This window comes from Diadema setosum, chromosome 10 (assembly GCF_964275005.1).
Source record: "Diadema setosum chromosome 10, eeDiaSeto1, whole genome shotgun sequence".
In the NCBI taxonomy this organism is placed as follows: Eukaryota; Metazoa; Echinodermata; class Echinoidea; order Diadematoida; family Diadematidae; genus Diadema; species Diadema setosum.
This window is the reverse complement of record NC_092694.1, coordinates 17,800,952-17,815,334: the sequence shown is the minus strand read 5'-3', so window position 1 is coordinate 17,815,334 and position 14,383 is coordinate 17,800,952. Positions and strand designations below refer to the sequence as shown.

The following is a 14,383-nucleotide window of genomic DNA, read 5'->3' as shown; positions in this document are numbered from 1 at the left end:
TGCATGTATAACCTAATAGAGATTCTCTGGAAACTTTTTTTTTTCCTTTTTTTTTTTTTGCCTCAAAGGTCAAAAGGTCAAAGATCAAGGGAAAGTGCTGAACTAACTTTTTCCTCCATATCTCGGAAGTGGCTCAAAACTTTATACATATTTATGCATGTTCTGCCTGACAGTGATTATCCTATGAATTTTAGGGTCAAAGGCCAGATGAAAATGGTAACAATGTACTTTTCAATACAGAAATTGCACTTTTTCTCCATACCTTGAAAATTACTCAATGCATAAACTTATGAATGGGTCAAAGTCAAGTTAAAGTCCTTAAATCCCCAAATACATGCTCTCCTATTCATCCAATTAAAACCTAGGTCAAGGAAGGTGAACATTCAACACATTTGTGACAAACTTGTCATTTTAATATTTTGCCAATTTTGTGAAAATGTAATCACACATTGTCCACATGTACTATAGACCTATTAGGAGAATCATGCATTATGGCGGAGGCATACCAGTCACCTTAGCGACATTTCTAGTTTCAGATTGTTCTGTTCTTGCTGATTTGTTTTTGCTCACGACATATCTTCAAAATGTATTTATTTGTTTGTTTGTTTGAGGGGTTCACCCTTTATAATATATGAATCTTCTTGGGTCAGCTCCCTTTTCACAAATATCACTGGGCCTTCACCCTACTCATCACATTACACTGTATTGTAAAAGAAATGAGAACTTGCACATATGCATTGAATGTATTCTTTACACCCACACCCATACACTCACACACACACACACACACACACACACACACATACAAATACTTGTCCTTCATTTGGTGTTTCATCTGCGGGGCATCTATATTCCAGCATCTTTACAGGACATTCAGGAATGATTACATATAATGGTATCCATAGTACTGTTGCCATTTTAGCCTTACATAGAGTCGCTGCATACCGGTATTCTAGAACCAGAACTTTTCAAAATGCTGCTAGCCTGCTTTACTTTTGCTTCAGTCAATTTCCTCTCCAGCTTTTTCATGTTTTCATAATTCCATCCCTTTCCACACTCAATACTCTTCACTAGAGTCATGTTGTATGTTACATTGGATCTTGAACCTCAGTCAGAGGGTTCTTAATTCAGATCTCACCTGATTCTTCTATCTCTGAACAAGATGTTTCTATACCCCACTGTCCTTGTTGACCCAGGTGTAGTCATGAGTGCCTGGTAATGCTGGGATAAAAGTAAATAATAGCAGGATCTGGTGGAAGGAGCATTGTGGGCATTTCAAGGAGCCACCATGTGCCTGCCAATTTTCAGTTTAGTCAATGTGCCAGTCACTTCCTTGAAAGTGAAATATTGACCACTTGCTTTTTGACACCCCATTGGTGCTCTGTGTGTCACTGTAGGATGGAGAGAAGGTGGAAACATTATCATCAGAGAACATTCCAGTGGAGGAGAGTGCGGTGGAGGAGGACCAGATAGGTGCCGTGAAAGAGGACCAGAATGCTGTAGTTGGGGGAGAGCTGTCTGAGGGTGGTGGAGCTGCTTCACAGGAGGAGTCCTCAATGGGGGATGTTGGTGGAGAGACAGTGGAAGATGATGAAGCAGAAAGGGCTGAGAGTGAGATGGACATGTGCCTGGATGGACAGAAGGTGAGATCTGTAAAATAATTGATTTTGCCTAGTTATTGAGATGGCCTTAACATTTACAAGGATTGAAAGGCACTCACAATGAAATATGCACAATGTTTAGACAATATGCCTCTCATTTTTGCAAGGATGTATAAATTCTAGTGTACGATAAAGATATTACATTGTAATAAAAAACGAATATGTAAATCGAAACATCAACATGTTGTTGTTGTTGTTGGTTTTTTTTGTTTGTTTTTTTTTTGGGGGGGGGGGCCTTTTCTCTGTAATTCATCGTATGTACGTATTTTATCTTTTAGTCTCAGGTATATGTTAATCTATTTTTGATTGATAGATTATGCTTTGAGCTGATCATGATCCATTTCCCTTCACTTAACAAGCAGTGCATTTTGGGATGAATTAAAGTTTAAGTCTGTGGGTAAGATTTTCTGTTTGTTCATCATCATCTCAATAGCATGTAGCAGCTGCTGCTCGGGATGCAGCCGAGATAGGCGAGGCTGAAGGGAGCGCCATGCACCAAGGGGAGGAAGAAGGGCTGGAGGAGAACGAAAATGAGGAGGAGGAGGATGCAGCTGAAGCGGATGCAGGAACAGGACCAATGGTGAAGGAAGATTCCATGGCAGAAGAAGAGACTTTTCAGTCCAGAGAGGATGATGATGAGGAGGAGTTTGAGGATGCAGTTGCCACGGAAGCAGACCAGAACAAAAAGGTGATGAGGGGTATCCCTTCTGCAAGTATAATGCTGAATATGAGTAATGGGGTTTAGTTTGTGGTGGACTTTTTCTTGTTATATTTTCCCCATAAACTTGAAAGGCATTGCATGAATGGATTGAGTGCATCAAACTTCTAATCATTCTCTTCCCATATTGTTGGCATGGAGTTAGTTTTGTACACCAATTGACAGAATGATGTGGCACGCAGTAATTCAGGTTACCGTCATACCCAGGGTTACAGCATTGTGTAACATCATCTTGTGTTCGTAAAGTGTACAGTTACACAATGCTGTAGTATGACTGTCGAAAATTTAGGTAATTGGTGATAATGATCCCAATGCCAATTTGGCACTGTTATGACATGGTTAAAGTTATTACAATACAAGTTGATAAAAATGCTTTTTACAATCACTGAGGGCATAATTGGGGAAAAAGTTAAGCCGACACTTATAATCTTTCAAGAAGTGGTAGGTAATTCTGATCTTTTCCTCCAATATCTTTGATTATGATGATAAAAACATCTTGCCAAAGTCAACTTGATTTTGCAAGTACGCAAAGGGAGTGCACACACTTCATTCATACCATTTCTTTCCTAAAAGAGTTTATAAAGTAATTCAGCACAATGGCAGATTTTATTTGATACCCAGGGGTATCAAAGGTACCAAAAACTGCGTGTTAAAAGTGCATAACTTTATGCATAAGATGCTAAATACAGGTACAGAATAACAAAATGCAGAAGTCAAACTCAACAGTACTGGATCATCTAACAGACGAGTTGACACTGTCTTGATGGTAAAGAGATAAATTTGGCTTTACCAAACTAGAAATACTGGTACATAGGAAATGTTAAAGTTAAGTCCTGTTCATCAAGCTGTGTCCTATTATATCATTGCTATTTGAATTCAAATTTCTCCTCAGTAAAAAGTACCGTTTTTGTAACTTCCTACAACCTACGGTTTGCTTTGTATGGAATCTAAACTGTGTATTCATAAAAGCGTTTTTATTAATTTTTGTGTATTTCTTTGCCTTGATAAACCTTTAGTCACTTTGATGGTGCTTTAACTGAAGGTAAGGACATGTAATAACACCAGTAGATTAAGATGAAATACATTATGTAGCTTCTTTTCTGAACCTCTTTTCAGTTGTAATGTTTTCTTTTTCATCTTGTCCAGCCCAAAATACGACATATGCTTAGTATTCACTATCATATGCAGGGCTCAACACTAACGGTGGCCCGGTAGCCCGGGGCCACCAAAAACGCACATCGGGCCACCAAAATTTCAGAAATGAAGAATTTGGTGGCCTGATCGGGCCACCAAAAAAGGTCGGATGTTTGCCTTCGGGCCACCAAAAATAAAAGTTATTGTGGAGCCCTGTCATATGTCACATCATACACCACAACATCAGCATCACATAAAGACATGATGGCACTGTGTGGGCAGTAGAGGGCCATAGGACAATCACTAGTAGGACAATTATTACACTAGTATTATCCATTTGATTCATGCCCCATTCTCACTTTATTGGGAACACAGAGCTGCCTTTGAGTAAATAGTATTCCAGAAGTCTACTCCATTTGTGCACTTGAATTGTCTTCACATATTTCTTCACTCATTTACATTGGTACTTGCAGTTATCACAGCTGTCAACAAGGGAATGCATCCTAATGAAGTGTACTCAAGAAGAGGATGTCTTGCGCTTTCATATGTAATTGGATGATATAGTTTTGGTTGAGATGGGGCATCAGGTTTCCAACATTTTTTTGTGAGATATAAGAAATCTCTTATGAAATATGGAAGAGCATACAATTCTAAGAGGAATTCAAAGGTTATTTGTTGAAAATTGGTTTTGAAGTGCGTGTGATGTCCAGAAAAAAAAAGCGATCCCAATAAAAAGTGGGACCCACCTTTCATTAGGATCGCTTCGTTTTACTTTGTTTTTGGATACAAAGTTTAAAGTTCAAAGTTGAATCCCCATCTCACCCAAAAACTGTACATCCCTTTAACCCGATGGCATTCTCATCAAAGACAATGTTTAGACAAGATTTATTTGATGCATTTTATTGGGGGCCACATTAGAAATAATGATCAACCTACTATGACACAGGAAATATGCCAGCACCATGTGTCTTGTTCACAACAGAAACATTCATGAATCACTTTCTTGGTTTGATTACACAAATTGTCCAAAATTGTCCTAGATTGACATTTGCAATATTATTTCATGATAAAAAAAGGGTAAAAAATTATAAAGCACAATCATATAACTCTGCTTTGATATTTTGCTGAAATATGAAAACCTTCCCATTTTTTTCCACCAACATTGCAGTGACTAAGGTGTGTAAGTGCTTTTAAATGAGACTGAAATTAATATTTTCACTGAATCCAAACCTGATGGTACTGTTTTATTTGGTCCTGTTAGAAATATGAATAAGACTGATACATTCCTAAAGGTTATGTAATATTCTACACTACAAAGGAATCCTGATTATTATTTATTTAGCATTTCAGTATCAAATACAAACAGAAAAATCATATTACATGATACATGGATTGTGGTGATTCTAGGTGCATACCACTGGTTGCCTGAGGAGGAAAAGGTAAAAACACCAAGGCATGAGGCCTTCCTCCCCCGAATCCTGATATGATGAGTCATTCCATAACTATGCAGTCATAAGTCACTAAATAAATGTCTTTATGCTTTCATCTCACCCTTCTTTATCCACTCTTTGCATGGAACAGAAGAATGTATGTAGGCCCATGTAACCTGTCGTACCAATACACATTCAAAGGTATTCAAGTGAATCCTACCACATTTGCCCAGTTTTTCCTGTGAATTTTGTTTTAATTTGTTTGTTTTGTTTGCAAGTTTTTTCTCATTGAGCAAATTAAGTCTTGGGAAATTTGTGATATAAGATTGAATGGGATGAACAGAATCATTGAGTGCGGAATTTAGCAGGTGGAGATACACAAACAATGACAAATAAAGCTAGAATATTGCAACTGAGCTGCTAATGCACTTAACACCATTATATTAGATCACCTATGGTAAATAAGATTTGGTTTCTTGCACAGAAATAATGCACGATCAGTAAATGATAAAACTGATGGGATCTGAGCCACTGCTTTTGATACAAACATTCTGAAATGCGTAATATAATGCTTCTTTAAGACCATTTAAGTGTAAAAGGGATTTTAAGCACACACTTCATATTTTCTGTCACTGTTATGTTGCTTCCATTGTCACTAATACAGAGAAAGTTATAGCTTGTTGTGAGGTCTGATGATAGAATAACAGTAAGTGTATATTACTGACCAGCTAACAATGTTTGAAGCCTAAATGTATTCTTTGAATCCCACCCTCAAAAAAGTGATTACAAAGTTACCTCTTATTGCAATGGTCTGGACAGCAAAATGTAAGAAAATGCAGAAAGGTGTATTTCATCTGCATAGCATTAAATGGAGATTTACATTTTGGTAATTAGAAAAGAAGAAATCAAATTCAGTTTAAAAATGATTGCATAGGCACTGTCCCATCCATATGCTGTCTGTCTTTGTGGATAGCATTTGGAATATACATCGTGTTTAATCACGGTTTTGTTGTCGTTTTTTGTTTTGTTCTCGTGTGCAGTTGGTTCACCATACCCATATTATACAAAAATTGCAAGCACTCCTAGATCTGACATAAAATTGAGGACAGTTTCTCCTGGTGTTGAATGATGTTTTTCCAGCTTTGTTGAAGTCTGGTTTTCATTTATGTGTATCAGATTCATGTCCACTATGTGACATAGATGTGTCTCCAGCCAGTCTTGTTGGCTTCATCTGACTCTGTACATTTTCCAGCCTCAAATTATAATTAACATTCTGCTGTCTTTTGCTGTGACATAACATACTGTTTGAAGTTTTGCATAGTTTTAGTACTAAACATTTGGTTTTGATAGATGCAGGCCAGATTTTCCTGTACATAGTTATATCCACAACTGGTTATTAATATCAGTCCAGTGAAATGCTGATTGTACAGCATTGCTAAAGAGTGTGGATGCTTCAAAGTTACCAACTATTATACAGTAGCAAGTTGGAGCAGCAGAATCACTTCCAGTGATGCAAGATATATATTGTGTGGGTGTGGGTGTGGTCTCATGGCTGTGCTATTGAGTAAACAGTAGTGTTAACAGTCTCTGAAACGGTTATAGAAAGAGTACATGTAGCATCTTTTGTAGGAATCAAAATTGATGAGACCTTGATGTGGAAGGATCAGATTCAGTGTATCAAGAAATGCATTGGGCGCAAAATTGGCTTAATTTTTAAGTTAAGATACTTTGTTCCAAGGCATGTTCTCATGCTTTTATATAAATTCTTTATACAATCACGTATACTTTATGGAATTGAAGTATGGGGAAGTACCTACAGAAGCCACTATCTGAGCCTTACCTCAGAGAAAATTTTGTATCAAATCCAACAAATCATGACAACAACCACAAAAAAAAAAAAAAATTCTTTTCCCACCAACATGGTAGTGCTTTTCTGCAAATCACTCTTGAATAATTTTTTTTTTTGACAGTTGCTGTTTTATTTTACTTAACCTTACAAGCACAAGAATTCAACATTTTGCTGCAGATGACATTGTTTTTGCACGTTTCTCTCTTTTTTCTTGGATGATTTAGAATACCCTAAACTGTACCCATGCTTTGCATGAGCCACGTATTACTTTTAAAGCTGAGAGAGCAACTTAAACGAGTTGGTTGTAGGAGTGCTTCCCTCACACTAGACCTAATCACAGAGACCATCATGTCACATGTATTTCATCTCCTGATTGATATCCTCTCTTTGACACTAGTTTTAAAGGTAACAGTCCTCCGTGGTATACAAATCCTCAAAACTGCCATGGAATCTGAAAGTGTCATGATGTGGTTAGTTCCTAATTCAAGAACAACTTGTCATTTCTTTGATGCAAACTCTGTCAGTTGTTATGTAATCAATCCCAGTTTGATACTGATAACAAAAGTTCCTTGTTTGTTCCTCATTGTCTCTTAGAAGCAAGACAGAAAAATATGAGAATTGTAACGCTAGATGATTGAAGTATGAGATAAAGTGAAGAGAAGCTTTCTTCATGCTCCTACAGAAACTCTCAGTGTACTGATCTATTTTGAGACCCTCATTGTTGGCCATGCTTTCATGATTTATTACTTCTGTTTGTGTGCTCTCCTATTCAGGCCACGCCCACTGACAATGAGCAGCCAATAGATGACAAGAATGAAGAGAATGGTTTCCAAGATGCAGTTGAGAATGAAGCACCTGATGAAGCAGGAAGCCAGGAGCAGAATGCTAACCCTGAAGCAGATCAGGCTGAGATTTTACCCGAGGCTGGTGGTGAGGACGCCAACAGAAGTGGTGGTATTGATGCCAAAGAATGTGAACACTCAGAACTTGAAGCCAAAGACAATCAGTTAGATGTGGCTACTCTCCCAGAAGATGACATCGCCATGGCAGCAGATGATACTCTAGGTGGAGCCAAGATGGAAAATGGTGGTGGTGCCAGCGTAGGAATGAGTTCTGTGGTCCAAGATGCTCATGTACAGGAGTGCAAAGAGAGCGAGATGTCAGAATCGGAGAAATTGGACAGTAAGGCATCAGACACAGAAACTTTTGATGAGCCTGGCACCCTTGGAGACCAGGAATTGGAGGTGGCAGGTAGTGGAGATGCTAATGAGAGCTTTGAGACTGCTCGCGGGGACGTTTCTGTCTCCGGTCCCCTTGGCAACGGCTCCCTCTGTGAAAGCTTCAGCACCGTCTCCGTTGCCAGCGGCGACCTGGACAGCACGTTGGAATGCGACAAGACCCTGGATGACACCCCGTCTCCGAGCGCTCCCGACGATAATGGGGCGCCCTCTCTTCCACCCTCCGCCGCGTCTCCTCCTCGCTGCGACAGTGGCATCGTTGCGGAGACAGACGAGATGGCTGATGACCCCATATCTCCATCCATCTCCAAGGGAAATGAGGAGAGTGCCAGTGGAGATGTGATTGGTGGCCAGGATAACGGAACAACCATCTTGAATGGCCAGGAATAGTTGGCAGTGTTGTTATTGTTGTATGTTTGCTGCTTATGAGAAGGCTTCCATGTAAATATGACTTTCCTATAGCAAGTTTATTAATATTGATGTCTGTTTAATTAATAAGTCCAAAGGCTGTATATTTCCTCTTTTATTTTCCCCTTACTGTTTGCAACAAACGTCACACACTCAGATAATTGTCTAGGAAGACTAGGAAGAATGGTACTTATGAAAAAATGTATTACAAATGCAATCAGTGTATTTACAACAGTAGCAGTATAGGCAAAACAGGTTTTTGTTTTGTTTTATTTTGCTTTGTTTTATCAAAAAAACGTGATGTTCTTGTCGTTACAAGAATTTGAGAAAAATAATCGAAGAGTACAAATTTAGACAAAGTAAAAGAAGAAAAGTATGTATGATTTATAATCGAAGCTTTATGGTCTGTGTGTGAGTAATAATTGATGTCGCACTAAAACATCAGATGTGTTGATCATGATGGGCTTTCGGTTATCAGTTTCTCCATCTGCCTTTTTTTTCTTTTTTTTTCTTTTTTTTAAAGTGGAAGTAAAGTTGCAATGTTGTGAACTACCATCTTGTGTTTGTATGTTTTTGTCAGGAAGAGGCATGATTGTAAAACACATTTCATTTCTTGCCAGCCTTTTTCACTAACATTGTATGTTCGTTATCATTATTTCTTGAAAAAGTTTGAAAAAAAAGTGAAAAAATGTTCAGGAGAGCTATAACGACTTGTATTAGATTGCAAGTATTTGATCGCAAGTTCCATGCGTATTAATGTGCCTTCATCCAGCTCTACATATTTGATTCATCAGCTAGATAGATACCAAGCTATAAGATTTTCTTGTCTATGACATTCCATTGTATATAGAGTGGAAAGCGATAAGAAGGAATGTTAGCATTTTCTCCTTTTCAATTCATAAAACAGGTTTAGAAATTTTTGCTGAAAATAATGAGCATGTGATGTCCTGTCCAGTGACAAACTTATATGACTATATGACTATATGAGAGTTGACCAAACTCATGATTAAGTGAGTTTTTCACAACTGCATGGAGGATATAAGATTAGAGTGCTTGCTGTGTATCTTGATGTTCTTCTGCAGTTGGAGCGAGATTGCCAGTTTCGAATACCTTCCTGCCAAATTAAGCTGCAACTTGTGTGTACTTTCCAACCACATTAAGCTCAAACTCTACAATTTATCTATCTGGCCATGGTCTAAAGGAAGAAAGGGAGAAGGGAGAAGGTCGAACGTAGAAAAATAATATGAAGAAAGTCGCCTGTGCATCCCTCCAAAAGTTTATCACAGACGTGATGTTTGATTGGTTTGCTCAAATTATGTAATCTGATAATCTGTGTTCTTCCTAAAGAGAGAGCGAGAGTCAAAATTTGCTGTGTTCATGTTCTCAGCCTCGGTACTTTGGCTTCTTTGAATAGAATCTTTTCCAAAAGCCAGCTGCTTGATAATTTTGGTTACATTTATTTTTAATATGAAACACTGTTCAGCGTGGCAAATTGACATCTGATATTTGTGCATTCATTTACTGTATTTTGCTCATTACTTCAATACTTTGTGCCATATTGTGGAAGGATTTTGAGTACTGTTGTGTGTGTAAACCTTCAGATTATGTAAGACATATTCTCATGTTTATTTAAACAGTTATGTATACATTGTATTTAGGTTGTTAGTCTAGTATTTAGTAGTAATATTTCATCTACATGAAGAAATATATTGCTTTATGTTTATAGTAGTCCTCCTCATAATTTCATCCTCTAATATCCTGATAGTGACAATGATTATCAAAGTGAGAAGCACACTGGAATTTGCAACGAAAGTATGGATTATCAATGCAGTGATAATGAAGAATTGTACCATCTTTTGCACATGAATATACACTGCAAGTGACACATCGTGGCAGCAGCTTATGCATGGTGGGTAATAATGGTAATCACAACAATCTCTTTGGCCATAAATATCAAATATAAGAGATGACAAAATGATGCAAAAAATCCATCCTAATTTAGCCATAAGACAGCTGGATTTACAGCAAGGCATAAAATGATGTTACATAGACAATATCATGTTATTGTCACGCAAAACCTGGAAAGAGTTTATTAGAGCAGAACTACTTTTTGCAGTAGAAATCAGTATTATCAAAGGTATATCCACTGTATTGTTACTATTATCTCTGTGTTAACTCTTATGCTTCATTTGTGAATAGTTCATTTAGAATATTAGATTTAGATGTTGAATGTGGTAGTATCTACATAGAGTAATGTAAGTTTTGTGTGTGTATGCTAAACAATGCTGCCCTTTGTGCATGTCTCATCTACATCGAAGATAGAATTTTCATACCACAAGTGGCTAGTTCATCAGCCAGTCGTACAGGGAAATCTCATTAAAGCAGCGTCTGATGTAACAAGAATCCACTGTTAACAAGACATATTGTGGGTACGCACTGTAAACCTTTATGTGTTAACCTGTGGAAATTTGAAGTTGATTTTATTGCAAGATAAATTTCAGGCCAAAATGAAAAGAACACAAAACAAAACAAAGAATATGAGCGAATATAGCAAGGAAATTTGTGTTTGTCCCAAACCAAACAGTGGGCCAAATCATGCACTGCATCAAAACCAGGAAACTACTGTTGCTGTGCGGACCAACTTTAGGCATATCAGAGACTTTGTAACCTCCACTCTTTTATACAAGGTTTAGAGCTAACATTGCTTACAGATTTCAAGCAAAATATGAATAACCACTGCAACGTCTACACTGCAATTTTCATCTCTTAAACTGTCATGCACATTGATACTGCTTAATTCACTGCAAACAAAGAAAGAAATTACCGTAAAATATCTTTAAACACCCCCTCTGAGAAAGTGGAATGCCCTCATTGTTTCTTCAAATTAAAGCTTTGTGTCTAGGATGCCAATGGCAAAATACAGAGCATGTGTAACTGTTTTTACTCAATCCACTGTGTTCTCAAACTCTTTTATCCCTTAATTAAGATACTCTGGTAGCCCCTCGATTTCTCTTCCGTCCGAGTGCCGTAGAGAGGGTATTATCTCTGTAATCTTGTTTGTTTTTCCCATTTTCTTGCTCATCAATATTGTGTCATACTATGTATGTAACCCTATCATTACAGGACAGGACATGTTCATACAGTGTAACTTTATGGATGAGTTCATGTGTACCGATGCAATGAGGATTGGCACAGAACAGGGTACAAATGTGATAGACCCAAAGATCTCACTATGAAGGGATTCCCGATAATTTCTATATTTCCAAATTACCAGCATGCCTCACTAGAAACATACAAACAAAGAAACAAAAACGTGAAGGGTGAAGTCTGATTGCTTGAAAAGTATACTTTTCTCAATTCGAGTAAATGTGACTGCCAAAAGCTATGAGCAAGATACTCTGTGGTGTAAGAATAACACATGTGATTTGTATTTTCATACCACTAGTCTCCAAAGTTGGATGCTTTGAGTAGATAAACTCAGTGCAAACCAAGTTAAGAGGTCTACCCCAAACACACATAGAAAAATGGGAGGGATGTGTTGACTCCTGTGGTCCGTCCCAGGTGACTGGTGAAGGAAACTTCAGGCTACCGACTAAGCCACACAAAAAGAAGAGGAAGATAAACTCTATTAACCTTATCCAAGCATCAGGAGCCGGTAAATTTGCCCCACTTGAATTACACTCGCCCACTTGTGAAATTATAATTTGGATTCTATGTACACTGTACGTTATGGTCTCTAGTGTTATAAGGCCATGGGAATTGTTTGCTGAAGTAAATAATTGCCCCACCAAGGGCTTTGTGCTTTCTAGTTGTAATCTAATGTGAGCTAAAGAAAGAGAACATCAAACAGAGCTGCCAATTCTCCCTAATGCTACAGGTAGCTCCCTGGAAAATTACCATGGTAGATATCTATGAATGTCTTGACAAGAAACCTCCCAAATTTTTGATTTATTTCTGCACAATGAGATGCATGTTGCACCCAAGTCTCCCCATTTGCTCTTTGGAAACTCCCTGGTTTTGATACACATATGTTTATGCTACCATGGAACACAGTTGGAAGTGCAGAAGCCCTCAGTTATTCTTGATTTGCAAGACATTGTGGGGGGGGGGGGGGGTTAGACTGACATACGTCCTTATGCCATGACTCTGTCTTTGATGTTGTAGTGTACAGATATCCCAAGTCAGTGAAACAAAGTAACTGTATGTACTATACTCTGTAACAAAGTGTTTTCAGAAGACTCCATGGATCCATCGGTGGATTGAGATTATGGAATTAAGCTACAGATGAGAGACGGTCTACAAACTTGAACAAGTATTGAGAAAGTTTTAGTGTTTTGAATTTCAGTAATCTGGCTAGCATGGTGCAGTGTGGAGACGATAAAAAAAAAAGAAGTGCTCAGCTAAATATGGAATGAGCTAGGTCATGTGATCAGTTAATCTAGGCAACAGGAGTGGCCCATTGCTAGATCAGAAGTTGTAAGAAAGTGTATTCATCAACATGTTTTAGGTGTTCTCTCAAGTGTCCAAAAGAATCTATTAATTCTTTTGTAGAGGAGGTGATGCGTTTGGTATATCTTGTGCAGTAATGGCAGAGATATTGTGATTAAAAAAAAAAAAAAAATCTTGATGAGTGACTGGCTTTTTGTGCACAATGCAAAATGATTGTTACACAGATGATATCAATGTATTAGGACATTGATGACATCTTAAGGGGCTTAGCGAAAGCATCGTTCAGGTGGTTATAGCACATTCGCTGTTTTGCGTTGTTTTGATGCAATATGTGCATGCAACAAATGATTGTCACAAAAACCATGTGACAGTTGGAGACCAAGATAAAAATTGATTTTAAGGTCCTATCTTGCTCTGGTATATCATTTGCAATATTTCACTGATCTGTTTGGGTTTGTTGCATTGTTCATGAGGTACATTTTCCTCTAAACCAGTCAAAATTTGACGTAAGCTGGTGCATAGGCGTCTGTACGGAGACGATACAATTTGTTCTTTTTGAAAAAAAGTGATGATGAAATACCCTTGCATAAGTTTCTTCTATTATATCTCGTACAGATAGCATAATCCCAACTCGGAAGTAGAACTTGCAGGATTCATACCTCACTGAAGTCAAGTTATGTATTTTTAGCACTTTGTGTCTGATTAATCATAGACTTGTGGATGCTTTCAATTCACTGATTCACTTTCTTTTTCAGCTCTCTCTCAAAAAAAGTGATGAAATAGAAGACATGTTTAGAGGAGAACTCATATGAGCCAAGGTTGGCTGTTTGTCTGACTTCTAGACTTCTCTGTGTTTGTGGTATAAACAGTGTTGCCATGGTGTTCTTTCTTATTTGCCATTTGCATAAGATATTCAGAATGTTTAAATCTTCATATTGTTGAGAGGTAAATATGCAGGAAAAAAATACAGGGATTATTGCGATATTCCCAGAGAAATTTTTTTTTTTTCAGAAGTTTTTGTTAGTTTGTGTTACTTTGCACTCAGTTTTCTAGACTGATGCTCAATAAAGTTTGTTAAACTGAATCTTTATCATGTCTTGTATTCATTGATGAATTTGCATTACAGTGTACAATGGAATTAAACATAAACCCACCAAGCCAGTCATTTATTGGAACATAGCCATACAACAATGAATATTTGATCAAAATTGGATAAAAAAATTAGGAAGTTCTGAAATAATGAAGTTTCCCCAATTTATGCAGAATACATTGTAGTTCTTGAACAGTTGACATGAATATGCAAATGGTGAGATGATGGTGTCATTACCTCAGTTTTCCATTGAGCATGTACCAAAAAAAAAAAAAAACGAGAAAGATCCAATGTTTCTGTTATCAAACTGTTAAAAAAAAAAAAGAAAGAAAGAAAAGGAGAAGTTATTCCTGGCTGAAAAAAAAAAAAATACTCATCAGTAAAATATGTCAGGATTTGAGACTGG

At 37.5% G+C, this 14,383-nt stretch overlaps 1 protein-coding gene across 1 annotated transcript in view; it reads left to right on the top strand.

Moving 5' to 3' along the window:
• The window catches only part of LOC140233603 (tudor domain-containing 6-like), a 29,468-nt gene extending 15,497 nt beyond the window's left edge, over positions 1-13,971 (top strand). Inside the window, exons 5-7 of the mRNA XM_072313702.1 lie at positions 1,398-1,643; positions 2,095-2,349; positions 7,566-13,971. Of these exons, the coding sequence (XP_072169803.1) occupies positions 1,398-1,643; positions 2,095-2,349; positions 7,566-8,420 (1,356 nt within the window). The 3' untranslated portion in view covers positions 8,421-13,971. The remainder of the gene's footprint in view (positions 1-1,397; positions 1,644-2,094; positions 2,350-7,565) is intronic.
• The last annotated feature ends 412 nt before the right edge of the window (positions 13,972-14,383 follow it).